This window comes from Asterias rubens, chromosome 6 (genome assembly GCF_902459465.1).
Source record: "Asterias rubens chromosome 6, eAstRub1.3, whole genome shotgun sequence".
Lineage (NCBI taxonomy): Eukaryota > Metazoa > Echinodermata > Asteroidea > Forcipulatida > Asteriidae > Asterias > Asterias rubens.
This window is the reverse complement of record NC_047067.1, coordinates 11,692,082-11,711,678: the sequence shown is the minus strand read 5'-3', so window position 1 is coordinate 11,711,678 and position 19,597 is coordinate 11,692,082. Positions and strand designations below refer to the sequence as shown.

Genomic DNA, 19,597 nt, shown 5'->3' with positions numbered 1-19,597 from the left:
AAAAGATCTGTGATGAAAAAGATGAAGACACAAATTAAATGATGCATTGTAATTTTGTAATAACAATTATAATTATGGCTTCTTATTTAGCGTGCACATCAGTCATTCAGTGACACTCAAGGTTTTTACCATAGAGCAAGTCCTTGCCTGCGGGTGGACCATTGTCAGACATGTCACCTCCTTATCACATTGGGCTTGTGGAAATCTCAAGAAGTTGTGAAGGAATTTGCTAAGACAATTGTACAGTTAGTTTGAAGAGGACCTTGGGCTGATTTGCAAGCTTGTATAACAAGTGTCCTGCAGGCAAATGGAGATAAATCATGGGAATAAACCCAAACCTGACCTTCTTTGGAAGTTTTGAAGTTGGAAGTTTTGTTACAGCATGTGGAGTTGCTATAACCTCTTATGACCTGTAGGGTAGATCAGTAGTTTGTCAGTGTGTCTGTCCTTGTCAGCTGGTATTTGTCATGTACATGGAAGTGCTATCTGGCACTGCTAAGTGGGGTTAGGTAAAAAGGTCTATGAATGCTTGTTCTAGCATACATTTATGCCATTTTAAACTTTAGAGAAAGTTACACCAACAAAAATGTTGAATGTTGTTTTTGAGGGCAAAATATACCCTTGGGTTCTGGAACCGCTCAGACTGTTTTAGTCCTAAAGGCCTATACATACATTCAAAGAAACCCGTCAAATTTTCATTCCAAAAGGTGTTAGCGTTTTTGAGATATTCCCCAAAAAACTGGAGTACAATAAAGAACATTATTTAAAGGCAATGGACACTATTAGTAATTGTCAAAGACTAGCTTTCACAGTTGGTGTATCTCAACAGAAGCATAAAATAACAAACCTGTGAAAATTTGAGCTCAATCGGTCATCTAACTTGCGAGATAATAATGAAAGAAAAAAACACCCTTGTCACACGTAGTTGTGTGTGTTTAGATGGTTGATTTCGAGACCTCAACTTCTAAATCTGAGGTCTCGAAATCAAATTCTTGGAAAATTACTTCTTTTTCGAAAACAATGGCACTTCAGAGGGAGCCGTTTCTCACAATGTTTTATACCATCAACCTCTCCCCATTACTCGTCACCAAGAAAGGTTTTATGCTAATAATTATTTTGAGTAATTACCAATAGTGTCCACTGCCTTTAAGTCCACACCGGAAGAATAAGCCGTATTTGGAATACTCAATCTGATGAACAGTTTTTACCATTCTCTGTATCATATCATTAAAGGCAGTGGACACTATTGGTAATTACTCAAAATAATGATTAGCATAAAACCTTACTTGGTAACGAGTAATGGGGAGAGGTTGATGGTTTAAAACATTGTGAGAAACGGCTCCCTCTGAAGTAACTTATTTTTCAAGACGGAAGTACTTTTTGGCGAATTTGATTTTGAGACCTCCAGTTTAGATTTGAGGTCTCAAAATCAAGCATCTGAAGGCACACAACTTTGTGTGACAAGGTTGTTTTTTTCTTTCAAAGTGATCTCGCAACTCCAATGACCAATCGAGCCCAACTTTTCACAGGTTTGTTATTTTATGCATATGTTGAGATACACCAACTGTGAAGGCTAGTCTTTGACAATTACCAATAGTGTCCAGTGTCTTTTAACAAATACCTTGTTGGATAGGATGTCAACATTTGATTACAAGAGGTTTTATGATTATGATAAAAAATGCATGGAGCACTACAACCAGTTTTATTGTTTGTCAATCCCTTTGTTGACTAGATCACCTCTATATAATTGTATCTGTTAGAGTTTGTGTTTGTTTCATGTACTTCCTGCTAATGTGAATGCGACATGAATTTTGACGTCTCAAGGTGGCAATAAACAATTCCAAAGAATTGAGTTGTGCTGAACTCTTGCAAAACATTCGCAGTGAAAACCGAATTTGTGTAGTCAAAATTCACTTAGCATTCTTAGGAAGTATAAACTAAGATTTACTGACAAGTTTGGACTGGCTTTAAAGCCATTATACACTTTCGGAACAAAAAAACAAAAAAAAGTTCACAGATTTATAAATAACTTACAGGGTTTACAGAAGGTAATGGTAAAAGACTTCTCTTGAAATATTATTCCATGAAATGCTTTACTTTTTGAGAAAACATTAAAACAATTATCAATTCTCGACAGCGAGAATTACAGATTATAGTAAACACATGTCATGACACGACCGAAGGTGCGGAAACAAGGGTGGGTTTTCCCGTTATTTTCTCACGACTCGGATGTTATTTTATATATAAGTTGTGAGACAGAAGTGTGAGCCTTGGACAATACTGTTTACCGAAAGTGTCCAATGGCTTTAGAAAATATTATTTTTAACAGCGAAGAACATTGACTTTCCAATTAGAAATAGATGATTAAATATAACATGAGATGAGTCACGGTACTCAAAACCACCTTCCGGCAATGATGTCAGTATACATGTGTGAACAGGGGCCAATTTCATAAGCACGAAAAAAGATTGCTTATTTTACACATGTTACTGGCCGAAATTTCATTCTATATACATTGATTGTGACTGGTATTTAGCTGTTGTTTACTTTGCATAACAAATGAGTGGAGTCTTGGCCTGTAATCTGGTTTTACTAAGCAAGTATTTTTTTGGCTTAAGCAAATATTTTTGCTTAAGCAGCTCTATGAAATTGGGCCCTGACCTTTTCATTGGCTTCACTGTGAGTAAATAGCATGGGATTGGTTTTGAGTACCAAAAGTCAGTGGGGGTATTGGAAGTAACTCCAGGGTCCAATTTCATTGGGTTGCAGAGAAGAAGAAAACATTGCTTTGCAACAAATTGATTTGATATATACATATACATATACAAAAATGTTTTATATACCGCCATTTCATCAAAACCACAGCGGTTTGTGATGAAACAGAGAAATAAATAAGCGATGAGACAAAATGCAAGTTAAATAAACAAATATCTTTGGGAAACTTTTCACAAATAGGAGACATTGTACATGTATGTTCAGTGTTTGGCTTCTACACTGAACTCAATGGGTGCCTTAAGATTTAAGATGTTTTGGATTTTTTTACCTCTGAAAGTTAGATACGATGCGTTTTATACGCAATGGAAATGTTTGCAGTTAATAAATGTTGTCAAGATTGAGCTCAACTGTTAAACTGGCCAGCGAAAAAAGAATGTTGCTTAGCAGTTATTGCAATTCAAAGTAAGGGATACTTTCTGGATGATTTCTGCCACTTTCTCTCTGTATTGTACGATGACTGATTACACCAAACATAACACTGTATGCTACTATTTAGTCAGCTTTACCAATCCTGTATACTACAATGTACCAATAACTGTTTGGTGTGTTGTTTAAAAAGGATGTTTTAGCAGCTGTCATGCAGTTTGGGCCCAAAGAAGCTCGTTTCACTGAGCTACTACATGCACATCATGCACATGGGTAAACAACTTGGCCTTTCACATAGTGCTATCCATGTACCAAGTTCAATGTTCATTGTTTGTAGTTGGTTCCCCGCTACATACTTTGTTTGCTTTCTTTGTTGATGAATTTCTTAAGCTTAACTCATTCTTCTTTTGTTAGAGTGTTTTGGTTCACTTTTTAGGGATTTCTTCCAGTAAGTGATATTATTAAAGATCCCTTTATGACACTTTGACATGCCCAACATGTTCACGGAACATGACTCACTCATAGTTTGTTGATTTTGTAGTTTTGCTACAGGCCATGTTAATTTTTTCTTCCAGGGAAAAAAAACAAGCGCCACATCAAAACTTTCACGTATGTGGTTAAAAGTTTCTGTTAGAATAACTGTATGTAAAGGTCATTGTTAAATCTCTTGGGTCACTCGGATTCTGTTGTTCATTTACTCTTTTGAGTAAAGGAACTTTATATATGAAAGAGGATAGTCATTCAACTTGTCTGGTTTGGAGTCAACTTTGCGTGCATAGTGACTGTTTCATTTGTTGTAGGCTACGCCAGACAGAACATGTATGGGAAAGGGTAGAAAGCAGTTGGAAATTACGTCAATGGTTTTCATATCGTTCTGCGTGTACGTTTTGTACTAATGCAACGTACCTTCAATCTATTATTTGTTCCACGCTGTTTGTGTCAACCATACTGCTAGGCTATACATCAAGAACGGTAATAATTAATTAATAATTTTGTAATTAGTTTAACACTAGTTATATTGGTACTTCCAGGAATATAAGCTATTATTGTGATAGTAATAATAGTTAGTTTTATATAGCGCTTTATCTACAGGCCTCTAGAAGGGGTTACTGTTATATTTTAAGACAGGTTTTTTGAAGCTCTTCAAAAATTGTACTTATTTACGTAGCACCTTGTGAGATTTTACAAAGTGTTGAAGCGCATTCAGAATCGAGCCACTGCCCGAAACACAGGGGCAAACCACTTTCTTAAAGGAACGTTACAGAATTGGTAATAAACAAAAATCGTGAAGGTCACAGATTTACATAAAACTTACACGGTCTAATGATGATGATAGTTGGAAACATCCCTTGAAATATTTCTGAGTGAAATGTCATATTTGATGAGAAATAAGTAATCTAACTTCACGTTTGGAGTTTATCGCTCAGTGAGCGGTTTATTCATTTTTATTTTGGCATCGATGCATTGCAAAGTTTGTAATTGGTTTTTCACTATTCTCTCGTGACCCAGATGGCCGATCGATCTCAAACTTCTACAGGTTTGTCAGTTTATATATCTGGTGGATTACATAAAGTGCATACACTGCCAGCAACTGTTTTGTCCGCAAAACCAATTCTGTAATGTTTCTTTAATGATAAGTGAAATGGGTTCTTTTACCTACATGACACAGCACAGGGACCAAGGGCTTTAGGACGAGGCATTAATGGTTAAGGGTCGTGGTTAAGGACCCGAGTGTCAAGACCAGGACTAAGAACCCACACTCTGCTGATCAGAAATACTAGAGCCCGAGTTCAGTGTGCTTCACTGCATGGCCATACCACCATTAATAATCACACTTGAAGGCAGTGGACACTATTCGTAATTACTCAAAATAATTATCACCATACAACCTCACTTGGTAACGAGTAATGGGGAGCTGTTGATGGTATAAAACACTGTGAGAAACGGCTCCCTCTGAAGTGACATAGTTTTTTAGAAAGAAGTAATTTTCCATGAATTTGATTTCGAGACCTCAGATTTAGAACTTTAGGTCTCGAAATCAACCATCTAAATGCACACAACTTCGTGTGACAAGGCTGTTTTTTTCTTTCATTATTATCTCGCAAGTTCGATGACTGATTGAGCTCAAATTTTCACATTTGTTATTTTGTGCATATGTTGAGAAACACCAACTGTGAAGACTAGTCTTTGACAATTACCAATAGTGTCCAGTGCCTTTAAGTGAGGTTTGCAGAGACATGTACAAAATCTTTTTATATGGGCTATATATGTTTTGAGAAAGAAGTAATTTTCCATGAATTTGATTTCGAGACCTCAGATTTAGAACTTGAGGTCTCGAAATCAACCATCTAAACGCACACAACTTCGTGTGACAAGGGTGTTTTCTTCTTTCATTATTACCTCGCAACTTTGACGACCGATTGAGCTCAAATTTTCACCGGTTAGTTAATTATATGCATATGTTGAGATACACCAAGTAAGAAGGCTAGTCTTTGACAATTACCAATAGTGTCCACTGCCTTTAACATTCACATCTTCAGCATGGAATAAAAATGACAAAATTTTATGTTTACAAATAATGTAATTTCCTGGTAGGATTGCCTCAGTGCCATTTAATATTTAATATGAATAATTGTCAGTATAACATGACACAGTTTAACTTTGCACTGAATTCTTGAAACTGAAACACCTCGTTAAAAGTGCCAGATGGGATTGGTCATGTCAAACAAACAACTGGTTATAAGGTTTTTTTTCCAGGAGAAAATTGAATGCTTTAAATTTGAAAGTTCACCAACTGTAAAGTTCAAACCAGGACCAATCCTCATTAGAATTATAAAAACATATCTGTATATGTGAAATACTGTCAACTCAAAGTATTAAAAGAAGAAAAAAAGGCCTGAAGACCCAATAAGTTCCTAGAAAACATTGAACTTCCACTAATGAGAACTGTATTCTCACTTAAAGGAACGTTACAGAATTGGTAAGAAAACAAAATCGTGAAGATCACAGATTTACATCAAACTTACACGGTCTAATGATGATGATAGTAGAAAACGTCCCTCAAAATATTTCTGCCTGAAATGCCATATTTGATGAGAAATAAATAATTTAACTTTGCGTTTGGAGTTAATCGCTCAGTGAGCATTTTATTCATTACTTTTTTCATCGGTTTTTCACTATTTTCTCATGACCCAGATGGCTGATCGATCTCAAACTTTTACATGTTTGTCAGTTTATGTATATGGTGGATTACATAAAGTGCTTACACTGCCAGCAACTGTTTTGTTAGCAAAACCAATTCTGTAATGTTCCTTAAACTTTATTTCTTTTTGTGTGTATAAGTAAACAAGTTTGTTTTCACCACAATGCAAGTAAATCTCTACCCAGACACAACTGTTTACAACTACAGTAACAACCTAGTATTCAAGCTGTTTTCCCTGGTGGCCACTGTTAGGGTTCAAAGCTAGGGCAGACTTATACTTATGACCGAGATGTTGGTTGGAAAAAAAGTACAGCTGTGAGAGCCGGGCTGGGTGGGTGGCTTGCAAACTTGTGGGCCAGGTTGCTGCAGGGGCTGATTTCACAAAGAGCCATGTATTAAGATTGATCGTAACTGTGTATCATTCAATCTCAATTCTATTAAGCAAAGTGACAAACGACCATGCCTTCAAAGCACCACCCTCTCACATCTCCAGTTAAAACTCTGTTTGGAGCATTAAGAGGTTTTACAAGAACAAATAATACCCAAGAACCATTACACTATGGTAATACTGACAACTGAGTTGTTTCTTCTTAAGATGAATATTATAATATGGGATTTCAGGTGTTGCATGGTGAGGGATCAATGTAATTTTTCCCCAACAAACCTATGTTCCGAGAAAAAAAAACTTGTGGTTTATATGCTAGGGTTAGGGTTTTGTGGTATAGGAACCGGTGCATACAGTGGTGTCAAAGCATGGGGGTGTTGGAACACAGGTGTGTAACCAGTGTTGTAGTCATGTTGGGCGGTGCCGGGCGGCCCTGCCCAGAACTACAGACTTCGTCCAGCACTCTGGGCGAAAAACACTGTGAGTGAAATACACTGTGCTGCCCAGCATTTCCCCCAGATTGCACTTCATCTAAACATAATTAATTTTATAGGATTTGAGGCATTGCATGGTGAAGGTATAAATATATATATATATATTTGTTTTGTAACACCATGTGTGTATCTACTTGCCAGGTAGAGTTTGTTCTTAGATAAATGTCTTTCTTTTTCTATGCCTTCCGCTCGGGTAGTAGTTTAAAAAAAAGAAGCAGGACAGTTCTTTTCAGCAGTGAGAAGTCTCCCGAACATCCAATAAATCTACTCCGCGGTAGTAGAATAAGGAAAGACAGTTCTCTAAGAACAAACTCCATCTGGCAAGTAGATACACACACGGTGTTATCATGGTGTTACCGAAAACCAAATATATATCATTAATTTTGTTGAAGCGCACACACTTGGTGGACTACATTGAATTTAGAGCCCAGCACTAAAATTGGTCTTGCTATATAACACTGTGTGTAACCATTCAAACAAACAGAAATGTATTTCTTACATTACCTACATGTTTGGTTGTAATTATACATGTACATGTAGGACCTACAGTGTACTAGCATGTGTGGGGTAAACATTGTTTTGTATGTAATACTGCTGACAGACCATGTATTACTTCCCTCAATGCCTTAACCTTGTACACAGAACCCAGCGTGTGATCAGTCTGTGGAACGCTCTGCTGCTGGGATAATTTCACTCTGGCAGAGTTGCCGGTTCTAAATGTCTAAATGTCAGTCCGTGGTTGAAGGGTATATCAGGGTTGAACCAAAGCCCAGGGTGTATTTTTTTTTTTTTTTTTCATTTATTGATTCCAAGGACTCTCAGAAGCAAACTTTTAAAAAGTGATTAAAATCACGATGCTACATGTAGCCAAGAACCCCATGTCGAGAAGACAATGAAGAAGTTTCAGTTTTAGATGTGGGAGCATCACCCCCAGAGATTTATTCCAGGGAAAACCCCACACAGTCAATTAGGGACTGGAAACCTAATCCGTATGGTGCCCCTGATGGGATTCGAACTGGGGGGGGGGGGTGGTCCAGTGGTTTATAAAAGGCAAGGCAAGAACTTCACCAACAACCTGACCGCCCAAAATGAATTTGCAAATTAAATAAACTGAAGAAGATTGGAAAGTTTATTTAAAATTTTACTGCTTTTCAGAGGCTGCAAAGCACTAAGATGTCTCCAACACAGATTGAAAATCCAAATCAAAGACATCCAAAACATAAAAATTCACTGTCGACATAACAAAATGGGTCTTAAGCCAATTCTTGAATGATTCAAGTGAGTCTGCTTTTCTGCAGCTCCGTTTTTTTTCCAAGGGAAAAATTCTCACTTTTCAAACAAGGCTGTCAAGTGTCAACATGCACTTTATATTTGATTTTTTTGTTTATTAAAATGCAATTTCCTGTGATAATCCTTTGACCCAACCTGAAAACACGTTTGTGTTCACCTGGTTAAATTAATCTAGCATATAATGTTCTCAAACTAGTTGTGCCCAAATTTATTATGATGTTAATTTTTTTTTTTTCGTAGGCCTGCCTGCTTTATGGGTATTAGTGTTGGATTTGACAAAGGGAGATACCATTTTTATTCAGGGGTGGTTGGAACTCCCAACATTAAGGAAGGATGTAAAAGTTAAGGACCTCTTGAGGTGGTTTCCCCTGGCATTTAAGTGTCCATTTTCAATATCATGTATCAGGAAAGAAGTTATCAGATTGTTTCATATGTAGGCAGGCCTCTATGCTTCATTTTTGAAAGGGCAAGGGCACCAAGGCATTTTCTTTTTGGAGGGCACCCTATGAGGAAATAGTAACTTTCTACTAGAGCACTTCAAGGGCACCAAGGCAATGACCAGGGGGCATGGAAGCAATCAACTTTGTTGCCTCAGTGAAGAATATGCAGGCCTGGTCTAGTATTATTATTATTGTTTTATGTCCATGATTGCCTTAGTTTCACACACTTCCAAGAGGTGTCACCTAAACCCCTAAATAAGGACATCTCTCAAGTTGACACCCTACGTCACAAGGAATCATGTGTGAATATATTGTGTCAAAATTACATTAGCGTTTGTTGACGTAGACGGGGACCAGTAAGGCTGACCCCAGGAATAGCACCGATCACCAGATGTTAAGGTGTTCGTGTCTAGGTAACTACTGGTGGGCGTGTACTAAGCAGCCACTTCCACATAATATAATTATTTTTTTGTATGGTATTAATTTAGTGTAGTAGTATTAGGTAGACCAAGTTTAACAAGGTCCCAGAGCGTAGTGGATACCCTATACAAAGCGGAACAAGTATTACTTGCCGAATTTGTTGGAATAATTTCTTGTCATGGATCGTGACAGACCTTGGGTCAGATTGCGCACAATGTACATGTAAGTTCCAATTGATCAGGGCCCAATTTCATGGCTCTGCTTACCGGAAGCACAGAATCTGGCGCTTACGGAAGCAGACAAATCTGTGCTTGCGGCAAGCGTATTTCACGGGCTAGCGGCGAATTTTGGCTTCTGCTCGTGCGTACTCCACTTTATTAGGCATTTTTTGCAGAAATTCGGCACTTGCACGTAAGCGGGAATCGTGATCGTAAGCGCTGAGTTCGGCGGTAAGCAGAGCCATGAAATTGGGCCCAGTTAATTTTGTTGATTTATGTTTCTATTTTTGGTTTCACTTATAAATATGATTTACCTGCAAAAAAAAACAATGATGGATTTCAGAAACTAAGACCAACCATTTTTTTTTTTTTTTTTTTTTTTTTCTTTCCCACATTTTGTTTGGCTAGTTTAATAAAGGATCTTGTTGGACTACATTAATTACTTTGGATTATATTTGTTTTGGAGGACTTAATTATTAACTGAGGGTGCTGAGGGGAGGAAATAAAAGCTTTGATAATGCAGTAGTCGGCAGATACTTGCTGTGAGTAAATATTATTTCCTTGTTATGGCTAGTCTCAGCATTTTCTTCTCGGGTCATGCTGGGTCACACTATTAGTCATTGTGAATGCGACATGAAGCACATTTTATTGTCTCATTCAATTGTCATAGCTCATGAGTTCTGAAACCATACATGTGTACAATGGTGTGTCAAGGACATTAATTCATGTTGTTTCCGTGTGTATGATATGCATCAAAGCATAGTGTGGCTTCCTGCTTTAGAAGTCAGTCCAAACGGAAAGGTTTCCGTTACAGAAAAATGTACAAAGAGTTCTGAGCTACTCTTGGCAGCTCAACATTGTCTTTAAAGATGTGGACTGCATTACTTACTCTGACCGTCATATAAATTGAATGATATTGATGAATCATACATGCTTCTCTCTAGTTAGTGGTCTTACGGCCAAATACTTATCGAAACACCACATATTCTCTTAAAGTGGATATATTGATAAAATGGTTCATTGCTTTTGTAAATGTGTAGTAATGCTAGATGATATTGTTCAAATGTTTCAAAAGTCCTGTTGGTTCCAAAATGCTTACATTTTCATACTAGTCACGAAAAACCATACTGCAAGGACCTTCCTCACCACTTGTTTCATAAAAAACCACAATTTGTATTAACCCATGGAAAAAAGTTAAGGGACTAATGAAAACTACAGACTGCTAACTAATGGCTGAAAAAGTTAAAGGCAAACTCTGCTGTAAAACCTTCATGTGTTAAGTTCCTTTTGTCCCTGACAGTGTCAAATCGAAGTATACTTTCTGCAAATGAACAAAACTGAACTACAAATGTTAAACCTCATTGACTTGGTTTAAAAAAAAGTCTAAGTCCATGTATCAGAAATCGGGTCATTAATATAAACTTGTCACGTGAATAAACGATGAATTCAAGGAATTGTTTGGGCGTTACCATGGTGAGAATTACACATTTATTGTGATTTCCTGGTTGACTGGAAATCCAACGTCAGTCCGGACGTTGTTTGCGGATCTGTGTATGTGCTGTCATCAATCACCTTTGAGACAAATATATGATCATCAGAGTAACATTGACTTTCAGCTGAACTTTGCGTACATGTGTTTAGTACGAGTTTGTTTAAGACTAGAGCTTGAAGTGCTGGCCTGAGGGAGAGCCAAATTGGAGAGAGGATAATATTTTTAGAAGAACTTCGAACATGAATGTAATTTATCACAATGGCTGGTCATACATGTAAGTGTTCTGTTTTTGTTACTATTAATATTTAGTAAACCACAAGGGAAACTGACTGGATGAATTTTGTATTTGGTGTTGGGCAAGGAACAAATTATGAGAGTGGGATTTGAACTAACAACCTCTGCGCTGGTGCTGTACCAACTAAGCTGTCATGGATACAATGTTAGCTTCCAACTTCATAAGGCATTATACACGACTGAACTTTTGAAAACCATGAGACAAATACTTTTGATGAAAACTTGAATTATAACAGCAATCTACTGCACCTAAAAGAGCTTGCCTTTTTCTTTCTACTTGAAAAGAAGTCTCCTTTGAGTTTATATTTTTAAATACTGTAAGCTGTTGCAAACTGCTTACCAACCAAAAGGACCTATGGTACCCAGGTCAAAATTCCAGTTGAACCTAGTTAACTGGGGTCAACTGGTTCAACTGGAAAGTGACCAAACTCGTCCATTTTCCATACTGGTTTTAACTGTGTTTAACTAGTTTATCAACTGGTTTCAACTAGTTCCAGTTTAACTAGGTTCAACTGGAATTTCGACCTGGGTATAAATGCAAAGTCAAAGTAAATAGTCTGATATTTCGACCATATAGCTTCTTTCTTGAAGAGTCTTCATTGAAGGCTAAATGACAACACAACGCACATGAACGTCTATAAAAAAGTGTAAGATGAGTTTTTATGTTCACAAATTGCTCTCGGAAGCATACGTTGAGACATTATCTTTATTATTAATTAAGACCACGAATAACAGACAAGATCGTTGTCTTGAGTAATGCATCGTCAGCAGAAAGTTTAATAGAAATTAAACCTTATTAAAGTGTTTTAACCCACATGTTCCTATCTAAGACCCTGGAAAAAAAAGGACATTGCATGTCAACTCGAAAGCCAATGCCTTGCGGACCACCCTTAACTTAATTACCGAATGACGTCCCTCAAATTATAAGCTACACCACAAGACAAGGAAATGAGCTTGTTCAAGCCGGCAATTGAGACGTTTAATCCAATAAAGTAATTGAATTGGGGTGCTTCCAGTGTGAACTGTGTTGACTCTATAAATAGGCTTAGAAAACATATCGCGTAATGGTCATTTACGGGTTAAGAACTCGGTTTTGGCAAACTGTTTGGGGGAACACGTCGAACGCACAACCCCAATCTCCTTCCTCTGCGTTTATTAAAAAACTCTTTCAGATACGCCTTTATGCAGTTACACCCTTTTTGATTATTTCTTTCCTACTCAACCCCCATACACATCTGTAATGTTTTCCTGGCGGTTGAAACTTCTTGATGCCATGCAGAGTTGATTCGGGAGCTTACTCCAGATGAAGTTTCTGCACAGTGCTGGGCAGACCCTTTCACACTATGAGACGTCCCTGTGTTGGACACGAGTCTGACCGGTTTTAGTTTGACAGACCTTGCTACAATGTCGCTTGAAGAGCACTCGATCCAAGTTGAAACCAACCTTCTTAATCTTCTTGATGCCATGCAGAGTTGATTTGAGAGCTTCTTTCCAGAGGAGGTTTCTACACAGTACTGGAATTGCCTCCACACACTACAAGAAAACTCTGTGTTGGACACAGGTCTGAACTGTGTAAGTTTGACAGACACTGCTACAATGTCAATCTTGTGTTGATGCTTGTTGACGGCTCGGTCCATTTTCAAACCAACCCTGTCTGAGAAGTGGAGGAGCTCATGGACCCATGTAGCAAAGAAGTTGATTTCACATTGGCAGTGTGAACGAAAAGTGGATTTGAACCACGTTTTAAAGGTTTAGGAAGTCCGCATGGATTGGTAGCATTCGGCACAGATCAGAACTTCATAGTTTGGAACAGCCTGAAAAGTATGAAGTGAACAAGGGAATTCTTAGTCAACGACCAGCATCTTTCAATGATTTACTACAAGTTGTTCTTTTACTTTAGGAATTTGGCACGTATTGGAACTGTGTAGCATTCGACACGCATCGCAACTTATGTGAAAATGAAAGCGTCCAGCAAATCATAAGGAGAGAACCAGCATCATCTAATGATTTATTACAAATTGTTCTTTTAGAGTCGTCAATTCATATCATCAAATCTCTCCTTTTTTTCTTCTTTCAGGCACAAAACCCCGCCTGGCAAGGGAAAAGACGGCAAGGAGTATATCGTGACTCCACGACGACTACGATCACCAGACCCAGGGCGTTACCGGACACAGCCGGTAACACCAGAAGAGATGGCTAAGGTGAAACAATTAACAGAGCCAGTCAAGACGTCTACCTCCATTGCAGAAAGGTAAGTTTATCAACTCCCTTTCTGTTGTATTTTAAGTCGTAAATCGGTCAATCAAATACAGGCCTATGAGTTCTGTGGAACTATTAAAAAAAAATTATACTTATTTATTCACTTTTTTCAAATCTTCTACTTAAAAAAATAGAGAGGACTGTATGTAGCTCTATGCCTTGGGTGCAGAGCTAGGAGGGGACACAAGTGGGAGCAGAATTTGTTCTAGGGGCATGTACTACTGGCCAATTAAAACTGTAGTGTCCGTGAGCATTTCTCTTGACCAAACCCTTTTTCAGCACTCTTTTACTATTTTCTGTAAGATAAAAGCAAATATATTGTCTGCGTGTAAATGAGAAGCAGTTTTTGAAACTGAACTGTCGGCTATGGTTATATGCTAAGGATGTTGCTTTTTTTGCAACTTCTTTCGTGATTAAAAAGTGGCCAATTTGGGCCAAATGAGGGAAGTTCTCCTTGAGCATGGTTTGGTCCGGGATTGGGGATCTCCTAAGTCGGGACTTGCCCCAGCGTTGTTACCGAACAGTGGGTAAACTTGACAATAATTGCACTGATGTTGGCGCAGCGGTTTGGGGTTAAGGTGGGAATGCGCAGTATGTTTTACTGCATGAGGGCGCTCTCCAACATGTTTGCATCACTTCTCGGGGTATATTTATTCATACCCAAACACACTTATTAAAAACTGGAATACATAACCACACGCGGTAAAAAATATGGCGCTTTAGGGTGGGGGGGCAAAGACAGTAATTCCCTGATCCACCCCAACCTACTGTTACTGCTGCTCTTGTGATGAGAAGCAGGCAAGTTAAACAAGACAACCTTTTGGAATTTTCTTCACAGATTGTCAGCCCTGAAGAAGAGTGGGCAAGAAGACTGGCAGAAGCGAGTCAATAAGTACAACGACTCCCCACAAACTAAACTCAAAGACTTCTTGACGGTCCCCGGCAATGGAAAAGCTGTCTGCCCAACATCGGACAACGTAAGTATTACATACATACATACACACATATAGGGCATTTATATAGCGCCACTACGTCAAGAACGCAGCGCATTAGTTAGTGTTCCTTTCGTTATTCCACTAACATCGACACACTCATTGTTGTTTTAAAATGATCAATCGGGCTTTTCCTTGGCTGTGGAAACTTTAATGGAATTAATCTTTGCATTGTACATCCCAAAAGAAAGGGTTGAACAAGATGACTCAACGTTTCCATCAGTTTGCTCTGATCGTCTTTAAGAGAATGCAGACGATCAGTTCACACTGATCGAAACATTAAGTTGTCTCCCACCAGTTTCCTTTGAGAACACTACTTAAAAGGGATTTACCCATGGTGCTGCAGCAAAACCTCAACTTAATATTCTCCCACAATTCTTTGAAATCTTACTTGAGTATTAAGATGGTTTCCCGCCTTCAAAATTTGTTTTGTACTGTATGCTATTTTCGGCTGTACTGTACGCTAACTTGTCTGGGGTTGATTTCACAAAGAGTAAGGACTAGTCTTATCTCAAGTTAGGACTAGTTACTCGTCCTAACTTAGGACTATCCATGCAACTTGTATATCTCCTAGGCCTAGTCCTAAGTTACTTGTAGGACTAGTCCTAACTCTTTGTGAAATCGACCCCAGGGCCTTTTTCATAGACTTGTTTGTTCCAGCCAAACCTTTCACTGAGTTGGCCTCGTCATTAAATGTTTCATTAAATGTCATCACCTTTTGATAGCCTTTCTCAGCTTGCCGTAAAAATTGTTGTTTGGTATTCAGAAAAAGAAAGGAAATTGTGAGAGGATTCAAGTAGTAGCACTCCTCCTATAAATAGTGCCGGAGTTTTAAATTGACTATAGTTCAAATATGTGTAGTTTGGTCTTGTATTTTAAAACATTTTATGATACTGTTTTTGCCAACACCATCACAAAGTTAAGGTCAGTTTGCTGAGGACAATAAAGCTTTATTTTTTCCAAGCGAAAATTAAAAGTACTGAACCTTTACCAAAGTATTTCTTTGCTTTGAACTCCTTTGTTAATTTGAGATTTATGAGTAGCCATTTTGAAAAGGTATTCAATAGTTTTGCTGATGGTTGAAGTTGCCATTCAATAGTGAGAGATTACCAGTTCAATCATATCGTCACTGTGATTATTTTGTTGGTCCTTTTTATGAGTTAGCAATTCAGAAGACTGTCAGTGGTTTCAATACAAAAATGGCATTGATCGAATAGTTTTATTGATTGAATTGATTTGATTGAATTTTAAGCTTCAGAATGATTATAGTATTCTACCTTTTTGTGGTCCACTCGCCAATAGACCGATCCATTAAGCTCCGCCCCATTGCGTATTGACCAATCACAACGCAACAAAGGTCCGACACTAAGGTCCGACATGCGTTCGCGTATGCTTGGCGCGCGCGGCAGAGTTGTGCAGAAAGGCATAGGAGAGCCCCACGTGTTCTTAATCACACGTGCGTCGTGGGCGGAGCCTACTGGATCGGTCTATTGTTGGTTGAGACGCCCAAGGACTGGTCAAAAGTCTCTCCAACTGGCAGACCAGGAATTTCATCTTTGAGAGGGCAAGGCCATTTTAATTTTGCAAAGAGCACTTTCCTTAAGAAAATATAAAAAGTCTATGAAAAACTTTTGAAAAGACACAAAGGCCAAGACCAATGCTCCATGGCCTGTGTGTTATTCAAGGCCTGAATTGGTCTGGTTGCCATGGCTTATTGAGTGTTTTAAAAAACATCACTAATATGAAATATGGACTCTCAAAGGAACATTACAGAATTGGTTTTTGCTAACAAAACAGCTGCTGGCAGTGTAAGCACTTTATGTAAACCACCATATATACATAAACTGAAAAACCTGTAGAAGTGTGAGATTGATCGGCCATCTAGGTCACGAGAGAATAGAGGGGAAAAAAAACGATTACAAACTTGAATGAAAATGAATAAAACGCTCACTGAGCGATAAACTCCAGACGCGTAGTTAGATTATTTATTTCTCATCTAATATGACATTTCCGCAGAAATATTTCAAGGGATTATTTCAACTATCATCATCATTAGACCGTGTAAGTTTTATGTAAATCTGTGTTCTTCACGATTTTTGTTTCTTACCAATTCTGTAACGTTCCTTTAAAGACACTGGAGACTATTGGTAATTGTCAAAGACAAGTCTTCTCACTTGGTGTATCTCAACATATGTATAAAAAAAAATGAAAATTTGAACTCAATTGGTTGACGGAGTTGCAAGATAAGAATGGAAGAAAAAACACCCATGTCACATGAAGTTGTGTGCGCTCGGATACTTGATTTCGAGACCTCAAATTCTAAACTTGAGGTCTTGAAATACAATTTTTGGAAAATTTTCCAGTAATTTGATTTCGAGACCTCAGATTTAGAACTTGAGGTCTCGAAATCAACCATCTAAACGCACACAAATTCGTGTGACAAGTGTGTTTTTTTCCTTCACTATTATCTCGCAAGTTCGATGACCGATTGAGCTCAAACTTTCACAGGTTTGTTATTTTATGCATATGTTGAGATACACCAACTGTGAAGGCTAGTCTTTGACAATTACCAATAGTGTCCACTGCCTTTAAATAAGCTAGTGGACTAGTAAAATGACAGGCTTACTCTGGAAATGTGATTAAGTTCGCTTTTCTGAGAGTTCGTGGCTACCAGAATTAATAAACAAAAATAAACCTAATATCTCCTTCTATTTATCCAACAGGATGTTGATCTTGCTACGTGTAGCATCTCAAAAAGACTGGAGCTGATCCAGACGAGTCAGGGTACCTGGAAGAAACGGGTGGAGGAGAAGGATGCGGTGCAGTTCACAGTGTCCGGCAAGATGACCAAAGCTGGGATGGATGTGGTCGAGACATCTCCTCAACTGAAGAGGGGTGGGAGCTTGAGGGTCAAGCGAGGCGGGTCATTTAGAGGTGAGTGGAGAATCATTGTTGGCATTGTAACGTGCCCGCAGCGCAGTCGAAGGCCTTTAATTATCTTAGGACTAACTATGATTAACAGCCATAACACGACAGACAATAAGAAAGTAAATATGGACGCAGAAACGGTTCTTGGTTTCTTTGATTTCTTTTCTCTGATTAATGCTTCTTTCATTGAATCAGATCACTTCTCTTTACTTACATAATTCTTCTTGATTTCTGTGAGGCTTTCAAGAGTCTTCTCTCTTAATTGATAAGGCACAGACTGAGAGCTCACTGCATTTCCGCGACACATGCTTGGCACATGTTCAAGACCATGAAGAGGTCACACAGCGGACACCGAACTGGCTTGTGATCAGCCCGTGCTTACTACAATAAGTAAATCCCTTTTCACACTGAAGCTCTTATCCCTGTGGAATACAGCCCAGGGGAGGAGGCCCCAGGGTTACCCCATTTCATGTTCACACTGTCCCCGCCGAGGTCCCTATTCCACAGGTTTCCAGATGCATGTTTCAAGAACACCTCAGGGTTTTACCACTTAACCCCTACTCCAGAGCGGGGGTGGCTATTCCCGGGGTATGCTCATTTGCCGAGGTAGATCAGGGGTAAAGTGATCCAAGTGTGAAAGGGCCGACTGCAATTCCTCAGGATTGCCACCAGTAGTGTGAACAGGGCTTTAGAGCATAGCAAATGAACAAAAATATGTGATGTTTAAACGTCCAAAATTAAAAGTTACATTTTTCTTTCCTGATTTCTAAGGTCGTGTGACACTCGATAATAAAAAAGACGGAGAGGAGAAATCAGACAAAAGTGATAAGAGTGAAGAGAAGAGTGACAGCACAAGCAGCAATACAGCCAGCGTATCAGGTAGGAAATCCTAAACTCACAAACATTGATGTAATGTGACGAATAATACAAAACCATGATTTTTGAAAATGCCCATTGTCTGAAAATTCTGTATCCTTTATTTACCCGACAAATTTCAGTAAAAAGTGTATTAAGTATGAGATCCTTAATTCACATACATTAATGTGATGAATAGTACCAAACCACAGTTTTTAGAAATTCCCTTTGTCAAAAATTCTGAATGCTTTTATTGGTTTACCCAGCCAATTTCTCAGTAACAATTCACTCAGTTTCATTAGTACACATTCAAGTTCACGCATCTTCCCCTAAGTCCACTCAAATTAGGGTTGCATTTCAGCATTTTATTTTAGCAATTCCAAGTACAATGCATCCAGCAACAGAGTTCAGCATTCTCCTAAAGACAATCGGAGCATACTGATTGCAACGAGTTGTTAACCACCGGTTCATTTCAGAACCAATACTACTCAAAAGAGATATTTACATGGTATTCTGCAAACCTCTGTTAGTTGTACTTCCACCATGCAAATTGTCCAATCTTACTTGATTGAATTTGTGAGATCACCTATAGTGGAATATCCTGCAATTTGATTGAAATCCCTTTTCCCCACCACCCAGACAAACAACCCGGAGGACAGAGTTCCTCGACCACCGTCACAGCCTCCGAGTCTGATTCCTCTGAATCCAGCTTCCGCATCGTCAAGAAGAAGGTAGCGGTGATGAAGCCAGATGGAGAGACCTTTGCAGAGTTCTTCAGCAGCAGTTCAACGATCATCACAGAGGCGGCAATGCTACCGAGAGATCGCAAAGCGTCTCTTGACGATGTCACCGTGTCAGACTTTGATGCCCTCTCGGACGATTACTTCCCAAAGTGAGATATTCCTAAAGTTATTCAGATCAGGGCCAATTTTATAGAGCTGCTTAAGCACAAAAAACAGCTTACCGCAACAATATTATGCTAACCAAAGTGAGGTTACCAGCCAAACTACATGTACCATGTCACTAGTAGGCTTACAGTTTGTGACTGGTATCCTGCTCTATTCTGCTAAATATTTTTGACTTTTAAGCAACTTTATGAAATTGGGCCCTGTATGGATTGTTTTCAGTGAGCTTAAGACAATTCTTTGAAACCCTGCTATGTGTGAGGCAACTTGAACAAAAAAATC

General features: G+C 38.6%; 1 protein-coding gene across 3 annotated transcripts in view; it reads left to right on the top strand.

Annotated features, from left to right (window-relative positions):
* LOC117291179 (supervillin-like) overlaps nucleotides 1-19,597 on the top strand; it is a 41,378-nt gene that overhangs the window by 6,832 nt on the left and 14,949 nt on the right. For 2 of the 3 annotated variants that reach the window (XM_033772756.1, XM_033772758.1), the window contains exons 2-6: nucleotides 13,454-13,627; nucleotides 14,474-14,612; nucleotides 17,351-17,561; nucleotides 18,327-18,434; nucleotides 19,050-19,302. In XM_033772756.1, coding sequence (XP_033628647.1) covers nucleotides 13,569-13,627; nucleotides 14,474-14,612; nucleotides 17,351-17,561; nucleotides 18,327-18,434; nucleotides 19,050-19,302 — 770 coding nt within the window. In that variant the 5' untranslated portion in view covers nucleotides 13,454-13,568. Of the gene's footprint in view, nucleotides 1-12,872; nucleotides 12,949-13,453; nucleotides 13,628-14,473; nucleotides 14,613-17,350; nucleotides 17,562-18,326; nucleotides 18,435-19,049; nucleotides 19,303-19,597 lie in introns of those variants that run through there. The other variant, XM_033772759.1, reaches the window with a different exon arrangement.